Here is a 9494-nt window from a genome sequence, read left to right on the forward strand (position 1 = left end):
TTTAAATTTTAAAATGTGATTTATGTTTTATATTTTTGCCTCCTATTTTTTGTTCTGATTCTTTTTTCACAACATGATTATATGGAAAAATGATTAAAATAATTTTACATGTACATCTCTTAAGATATTTCTCTCAATCAGGGAGAGAAGTAAGGACGGCAGAGAAAAATGCAAAACCTAATAAAAATGATTACTGAAAGCAGTCATTGCATGGAGTATGAAAACCAAATAAGTAAATTAATACATAAATAAATGAGCAAATAAATAAATACAAAGTTGACAAATTGAATTATATATGGTTAGAGAGGTTAATTACTAAATAGGCATAGACTTCTGATCTATGTATCGATTTACAACATTCAATAATTAAATCAGAGAATGTTATTTGACCTGAAAATAATACTCCTAATCAGTGATCAGAATACATTGCCCTTTTGGGAAAAAAAAAATTGAGGTACTTGTTCACTCTAAGCAAAATACTTCTAAAGATGAAGGATAGTTTTTTTTTTCCTAATAGAGACAGAAATTAGCAATTTTCTATTCATTTAAAATTCAAAGATTATTTTTTAAATCCAAGAAATCAAAATTGGACTGAATTGAGTGCAGAACCTGAATTGTTCTATAATTTCAAAAAATATATAAAGCTTCTAGTCAAAATTTCTTTAAACAAATTAAAAGGTAACACTAATTGCCACCAATAACTATGTAGACTCTAATAGACTTACCATGTCAATTGGGATGCTCCATATTTGGGCTGCAATATTCCATTTCACCTTTTATCTCATTACTCATCTACAAGATATCTTAATGTAGTAAGTAGAGTATACAACATGGAGTCAGAAATATTAATTTCTAAATAATTTCATTTCAAAATACATAAAAATGTTACCTAGTTGCATGGCCTTGGGCAAGTCACGTAACCCCATTTGCCTTGCAAAAAAACACAAAAATAAACACAAAAAATGCAAGGTAAAGGGATTCATATTTAAGCATACATGGATATTCTGTGTAATGTCAAGAAATAATCAGTAAGATTATCTGGGGAAAAAACCAAGGGACAATTGAGAGGAGAGAGAAGAAAATTCTCAAGGGGAAGGAAGATTTATCATTTCAAAAGTAATATCCTTGCTGCTATTATTCCTTTCCCTCTACCAGATGATTCAGGAGTCAATGTACAAGAATAGCTGACAAGGAAAGAAAACATGGGGACATAGTCAACAAACATTTGCTGGAGTTTCACAAATTCTCTCTTTTCTCTTTCAATGATGCATCCCCAAGGATTTTTCAAAATCTAAGAAAATAGTCATGTGGAGAGCAAGTTGAACAAATTTGCTATATTCTATCAATTATGAAATTTCACATCTTATACTGTCTCAATATTTGGTAAAACACTAATTTCCCTAATGTTTAAATTTAATTGATTCTGAAGAAATTTCCATTAAACATTAAACACTAAATGATACTTTACATGCTATAACTGAAGATCAAGAAAGATTCTCCACAATCAAAACTAAATGACATAAACTTTGAGAGCACAGTCAGGTTATAAGATGTGAATTTTGATATATGTTAATAAGGAAGAAAATCAGGACATTGAAAACTTAAATGGTATTGATCATGTATAACATACCACACAAAACTCATTTTCATCTCCCCAATTTCTACCTGCTTGTCAAAGGAGTTTTGTAAAATTAAGAGCATATTATGTCAAGAAATAAAGATAAATTCAAGATAATTCTTAAAAGATTCCTCCTTATAAATTATTTAAGGATAGTCTCTTCCAGGAGTTATTTCCATTGTCTAGATGTGAAATGGAATGCACACACTTTCATATTTCCAAAATTTCATAAGGGGGGGGGGAGCTAGGTGGTGTAGTGGATAGAGCACCGGTCCTGGAGTCAGGAGTACCTGAGTTCAAATCCAGCCTCAGACACTTAATTACCTGGCTGTATGCCCTTGGGCAAGCCACTTAACCCCATTTGCTTTGCAAAAACCTAAAAATAAATCTTAAGGAAAAGAGATGAGTTCCTCTTGTGTTGTAACATTAATCTGAGGTTTCAAGTCAATTGTTCAAAAGTGGTACTTCTGTAATGAGTATTAAGGCAAAATGAGTGTCAAGTCAATTACTGAGATGGTTGTATTCTTATGAAGTTCAGGAATTAGAGGAATGACTGCTGAGTCTCCAAGAGAAGAAAACTGTCTATACAAACAAATCACTATTTTTCCCCAACAAAAGACAAAGTCCCTGATAAGTGAAACTGCTCTGTTGTTAAGGCAGCCCTTGGATGAAATTTGAAGTAATCAGTGTTTTTATTGGATAAATATTTTTCTCTTCTCCTTTGAAGTGAGAACTTACTCAACATAATTTGATTGTCTCTCCAAAATTTCTGTAGAACATAAAAGACAATTGTTTCCTTTATAACATTAATTTTTAAATACTTTCAGTTCAAAATATATAAAAATGTGGTAATCTTTCTGATATTCTGTTAAGTGAAGGGGATATAATAAGAAGCAAAAACAGCCTTAGTAGAGAAAGAAGGGGTAGCTAGGTGGTACAGTAGATGGGTGACCATGCCTGGAGTCAGACTCAACTACATGAGTTTGAATCTGACCTCAGATAATCAATATCTGTGTGATCTGAGGCAAGAAACTTAACTCCTTTAGCCTCAGTGTCTCATCGATAAAATGAGCTGAAGCAGAAAATGGTAAAACACAAGTATTTTTCCAAAGAAAAACCAACACAGGGTCACAAAATTGTGGAAAAACTGAAACACAACTGTCCTTAAGATCTAACAATCTATTGAGGGAAAAACAGGCAAAGAAAAATGCACGAAAAAGTTTCATGGAAAAAAAAAAAACCTATGAAAAAGAGGAAAAGACCTATGATTGAGAAAGTTAGGAAAAGTTTTATGTAGCAGTTGGGATTTGATCTGGGACTTAAAGGAAGCAAAGAAAAAAGCAATAGGTATAAATGAGGAGGAGAACACTCACAGTATGGCTACAGTCAGGAAAAAAATGTCTGAAATCAGGAGATGGAACATTCCAACCAGTGTGACTTGGCCAAAGAGAGAAAAAGGCAAGTAAGCTGTCAGAAGACTAGAAAGGTAGGAATGGACTTGATATCTATCTATCTATCTATCTATCTATCTATCTATCTATCTATCTATCTATCTATACATATATATGTACACATATGTGTGTAAATATATGTATATATGCATATACATGTATGCATATATACATATATTTACAGGTATGCAATAATACTTGGATATAGAGGTCTTCAATGACATGATTCCATATACTTTAACCACCCTTACTCATTTCCACAGAGCTATTTCCAGATATATATATAAATATATATATAATATTATCAACTTTCTATATGGATAGATACATGTATGTATAAAGAATTTATCTATATATATATACATCTATATATATATATATATATATATATATATTTTCATACCACTATATTATTTGTATAGTTATATGGCTGTCTTCATCAAGAATGTGGTAGGAAACTTTTTAATGTAATAACAATCATCATCATTTATGCTTATTGAAAAGTAAGAATTTTATTTTCAAAGCATTTATTTTTTTAAATAAAAATATTTTACTATTACAAAACTGCCTCATGGCATTTTTTACTTCTGTATTTCTAAAAGTATAAATGAAAGGGTTCAAAAAAGGTGTCAGAACAGTGTAAATTATTTCTACCATCTTATCAAAGGAGAAAGTGGTGGGAGGCCTTGCATACTCAAATATGCATGGAACAAATACCAGAAACACAACTGTGATATGGGAACTACAAGTGGAGAGGGCTTTGCGTCTTCCTTCTCTGCTGTATGTCCTCAGGTTATATAGGATTACCCCATAAGACACAAGTAAGAGGGAGAAAATTAAAATACAAATGAAGCCACTATTGGCTAAGACCATAAATCGAATGTTATGTGTATCAGTACAGGCCAGTTCCAGTAGAGGATAAAAGTCACAGACAAAGTGATTGATTACATTGGGGCCACAGAATGGTAATGGTAAAACAAAAGCCATTTGGATGATAGCGTGCAAGAATCCCCCTACCCAGGCCACTCCTAGAAATAATAAGCATACTTGCTTGCTCATGATGTTTACATAATGCAGAGGTTTGCAGATGGCTACATAGCGGTCATACGCCATGGCTGTGAGGACAATCACTTCAACACAACCAAAAAAATGTCCTGCAAAGACCTGAATCATGCATCCTTCAAAGGAGATGGTTTTCTTCTTAGACAAAGAGTCAACTATGATTTTGGGAACAATGGCTGATGAGAAACATGCATCTAAGAAAGAAAGAAATGTCAAGAAGAAGTACATAGGGGAAGCAAAGAGTGAGGGGGTGCTAGTGATGGTAAATACAATAAACAGGTTTCCCCCAAGAGTTACAAGGTAAAACAATAAAGACATGATGAATATGACTTTCTGAATACTTTGATTTTGTGTCAGTCCCAGGAGAATGAACTCAGTCACATGGCTTTGATTTTTCATGATTTTGACATGGAGGTCGGTGTCTTATTGAATATGAAGGATCTGAAAACAAGACATTAAATGGGATCTTTTCAGTATAGATTATAATACTAAGAAAATAAACTGACATTAAAATCTATTATGCTACAAGATCATTCTCAATGTTCCTTTGGTTTTGGTGCCATACATGAGCAATTGTACAAGGTGAATATTGTTAGTTATTACCAGAGGAATAGGAATTATTCAAATGTCTAGCAAACTCTTTCAGATATCACATATATTCAGATATCACATATATAGTTTCACATATTTAGTTGGATGGACAGTAAAGTAGGATCTAGATTCACCACAAGCAGAGAAGCTTATCTACATAAGAGGTTTTAAGAGAACGTGGAAATGGTGATGTGCAAATATATGTATATTTATCTTTATGCATATTGTTATATATATTATAAGTCTACTTGAAATATAACATTATAGAATGATATATAAAATATATAGACAAAATATATAGAATTCTACTTACTTCTGATAATTACATTTCAGAGAGTCCATTGGAAACAGGAGAATGAATTCATGAGGGTCACTAAAATCTCAAATTCAGTCACTAGGAGGAAAAATTGAAGGATCTGCGAATGTTTTCATAGGAGCACACAAAAATAGAGTCCTTTATGATTTTTGGTATCTGGAGTATTTTTATGTATAAGAAAGATTCATTTATTTTTTTCTTTTACTTAGACTCAGGTTGGAACTTAGGTCGGAAATTTGAAAAACTGATAGTGTGATAGTCTGATAGAGTTGTGCTGATCTTAGAGAGCTGAAAAGAAAGAAAAGTGATCTCCTTAGGGACTAATGTAGACAGGATTCATCTTCCTCTATGGATTATAACAAGAGGCATCTGAGATCCCTTTGTGCACTTAAATTCTATGATTCTTAGATTACTTAATTAAATACATTCTTTGCAAAGAATCATACAAAATAAAGGTTTTGCTAACAAAAAAATACTCAGTTATTCCAGAGCATAAAGCTATTCTTATCTTTATAGAACATTATAATTGCAAATTAAAACATAGGATAAATAAGCTGTTCAAAATAAGTGTAAATCCAAAGATGGAAGTGTTTTTATTTATATATAAAACAAACACAAACAAAAACCTTAAAAGTAGCAATATAGAAAAAAACCCTTCTATTCCATATAGTCATTTAGATAAACAGTGGATTCTTGCCATATATACAAAAATATATAAAAGTCATCTACGCTAATGACTGATATGTATGAAAATAGAAAGATGATAGAGAAACTATGAAAATTTGAGACTTTCTGAGTACTTTTAGAAGCCTATATATTAGTCTACATTTTAATAATAAGCTTCATATTTCCTAAAATTAAAACAAAACTGAACAAAATGAAAGTTTGCATAGAATGCTAAATAGAAAGTGTATAGGTGACAAACATTAGAGTCAAGAGGAAGGATTTCCTCACCTTAAATGGAGGTTACATTATTCCTGGGATTCTTTACATATTTACATGATATTTAGCCCAACCAAAGGGTCATTGTATATTCTTGGCTAGAAAATATTGGTTTTGGAGGGGATAACAATTTATCTTATTACGTTTTTATATGCCCACAGTTCTTAATGTTTGCAAGAAAGAAATTGAAAGAAGAGAAATGAGTATTTATTCACCAATATGAAGTACTGTATAAACTCTGTTTCCTTCCGCCCCAGAGCCTTATTCTGAAAACTTGAAAACTTTCTTTAGGTTAAAAACAGTCAGGGGAGGCTTTGATAAGGATGCCATTAATGGTTTGGCTTTATCTCTACCTGTAGATCATGAAGGAGTCTCCAGAAATGGAGTCATCCAATACCACAACCCAAGTACAGTTTGTACCCTACCAGGATTGTTAAATATAATAAAACCATCATATATCTTACCTGAGCCATCCCAGCTGGGAGTTTTAACATCTAATATATCACACATATCAATTTCTTTTCTCCATAATCTTTTGTTTTGTAGAGGAATCTCTTGAACATTCTTGAGAATTTAGCATCTGCATAAGACTTTTGTGATGCATTCTCTATGTTATTCAGTTTTTCCAGATGTACCCCTTACTCTTAACATAAAGCCCTTTCCCAGACAAATATGAGCCATCCAATGAGGTTTTCTTATTCTTCTCTTAGAGAGAAAAAATATTCTCTATTTCAGTTTGCAAAACTCCATATAAAAAAATGAGATGAATTCACTGCAGCAGAGAGCCTATGCTGCATTCTTCTGATGTCAGGAGGATTGGTTCTTCAATAAACTCTTAGGACTAAATGTGTATCCAAATATTTATGAAATTATTGGCACAGTTCAAATGTTTTGGGAATGATCTCTCCCATCCAGGGAGCTAAGGAACATCTTTCCCCAGAGGACTGCCAACATAGAACAATTCTTGTCTCTAGACGGCGAAAGAACAAACCTACCCAACCAATTAGTCTTTGTCTGAAATGAGGCCACCCGTTAGTAGAAATGGCAGAAATGTAATCTTTGACTTTAATAATTCATCTCTCCCTGCCGGGGGAGGCAGAACTTACTCTCTGCATGTTATTCCTTCTAGGAATGCTTAAAGAGTTCTGTTGACACTTTCAGAGTAGAGATCTTTTTTATTATTTTATTTTTTTCCTATCACATGCAAAGAGAATTTTCAACATTCATCTTTTTTGAAAGATTTTGAGTTCCATATTTTCTATTTTCCTCCTCATCCATATGACAGAGACATCTGATATATTTTACACATGCAAAATCAAGCTTACCATATTTCCATATACAGTAATGTTGGGAAAGAAAAATCAGAACTAAAGAGAAAATGAGAAAGAAAAAAGAAACATAAAACAAGTTTTAAAAAGTAAAAATGGTATCCTTTGATCTGCAATCAAACTGGATGGCATTTTCCATTACAAGTCATTTAGTATTGTCCATGATCATAGGACCACTGAGAGGAGCTAAGTTCATCAAAATTGATCCTCACACAATGCTGCTCTTAATGAGAAAATTGTTCTCATGGTTCTGCTCAGTTCACTTATGGAAGTCTTCCCAAATTTTTTGGAAGTCCACCCACTTATGATTTCTTTTTTTTTTTTCAGTTTTTGAAAGGCAACGGGGTTAAGTGGCTTGCCCAAGGCCACATGGCTAGGTAATTAATAAGTGTCTGAGGGCGGATTTGAACTCAGGTACTCCTCTCTCCAAGGCCCGTGCTCTATCCACTGCACCACCTAGCCATCCCTACTTATGATTTCTTATAGAACAGTAACAGTACATTACATTAATAAAGCACAGTTTGGTCAGTCATTTTCTAAATTGATGGGCATTCCCCCAAATTCTAATTCCAACTCATTTCAACTACAAAAAGAACTGTTATGTAATTGTGGTTCTTTTCACCATTTTTATGATCTCCTTGGGATCTAGGAGTGGCATTGTTTGAAGAAGATGTGTACAGCTTTATAGCCCTGTGGACATAGGTTTGAGTTGCTCTCCAGAATATTTGGATCAATTCATCATTATCCTAAGAATTAATGTTCCAATCTATTTACATCCCCTTCAACTTTGATAATTTTTTTTAGCAATCTATCCAATCTGATGTGTGAAGCGGTACCTCAGAGTTGTTTTAATTTGCAATTCTATAATCAATAATGATTTAGATCATTTTTCTTATGACTATAAACAGCTAAATTTCTTCATCAGTGGCCAGTTGATATCTTTTGACCATTTATTGACTGGAGAATGACATATATCCTACTAAGTTTGACTCAGTTATTTAATATATTTTAGAAATTAGTTATCAGAAACACTAACACTGTCTTCCTTGATGGAGCAAGAGAATAGAGAGAAACTAGGAACCAACCACAACTTTCCCTAATCTCCCTTTGAATCTACTTGAAATGAAATTTCTGAACAGATCCTAAAGTGTCAAAACTCATGAAAAGAGTGAAAAGATTTTTAAGCTCCAGATATCTTTAAGGATCTCCAGGAAATTATGTCTCACATGGGGAAAAGGGAGTGCAGGCCAGTTTAGATAGGGGGACTGGGAATCAATCCAAAGGTAATCTCTTAGTCACAGCACAGTTGACTAACCAAGGACCCTGGTTCCCGGCTCAGCAAGCCAGCAGTGAAGGACTCAGTTGAAGTGAATATCATTAATTTTCTCACAGTATATGGCATTCTGTGAGTCTTGGAATATTAGTGTAAAAGGTTTTACCCTAAAACTTGAAGCAAACTCTGAACAAATGGGACACAAGTGCAGAAAGGCAGGGACCAAACCCTGATAACCAATAAAAAAAGTTTGGTACTACATCCCCTGTGTTTCAGAAGCAGAGTTCAACTTTCAAAAAGAGCAAAACAAAAAAGAACAAAACAAATCAAAAAGAATGTAACCCAAATAAAGTTATGGCAGAGAAGAACGAAACACCATTTCAGAAGAGAAAAACAGATACAAAATGCCTACATGTGAAGCTTCATAGGTCTCAAATCCAAAAAAAGTTCTCCTGGGAGAGATCAAAACAGATTTTTAAAACCCAAAGAAGAGAGAATGAAGAAAAAGTGAGAAAGGAAATGAGAATCAGGTAGATGAATAATAAAATATGGAAAAAGAAACAGAAAATTTGACTGAATATAATAGCTTTTAAAATAAATTTGGTCAATTGGAAAAGGACACACAAAATCTAATTTAAAATAATTAAAAATAAAAATTGGAGAAGTGTACATTAATAACACCGTGACACATTAAGAAGTCATCAAACCAAACAAGAAGACTGGAAGAATAGAAGAAAATGTAAAGGACCACATAAGCAAATTGATCAAACAAGGAAAAAAAAATTCTTGGAAAGATTATTTACAAATTTTTGATCTACTTGAGAGTTACAATCAAAAAAGAGTCTGAACCAAGTCTCTCAGGAACTTATCAAGGGAAACTGCTCAAACATCCTAGAATAAGAAAATAAAAGAG

At 32.9% G+C, this 9494-nt stretch overlaps 1 protein-coding gene across 1 annotated transcript; it reads right to left on the reverse strand.

Annotated features, from left to right (window-relative positions):
* Nucleotides 1-3552: 3552 nt before the first annotated feature.
* On the reverse strand, nt 3553-4530 carry LOC141519654 (olfactory receptor 4C15-like). Its single transcript, XM_074231831.1, has one exon. The coding sequence runs from the start codon at nt 4528-4530 to the stop codon at nt 3553-3555; it is 978 nt and encodes a 325-aa protein (XP_074087932.1).
* Between the last annotated feature and the right edge of the window lie 4964 nt (nt 4531-9494).

The sequence above is a fragment of the Macrotis lagotis genome, chromosome 3 (genome assembly GCF_037893015.1).
Source record: "Macrotis lagotis isolate mMagLag1 chromosome 3, bilby.v1.9.chrom.fasta, whole genome shotgun sequence".
NCBI classification, from domain to species: Eukaryota; Metazoa; Chordata; class Mammalia; order Peramelemorphia; family Peramelidae; genus Macrotis; species Macrotis lagotis.

Bases quoted from the DNA above. Each gene is read 5' to 3' on its own strand.
- LOC141519654 (XM_074231831.1), bottom strand. From the start codon at position 4,530: ATGAAAAATCAAAGCCATGTGACTGAGTTCATTCTCCTGGGACTGACA.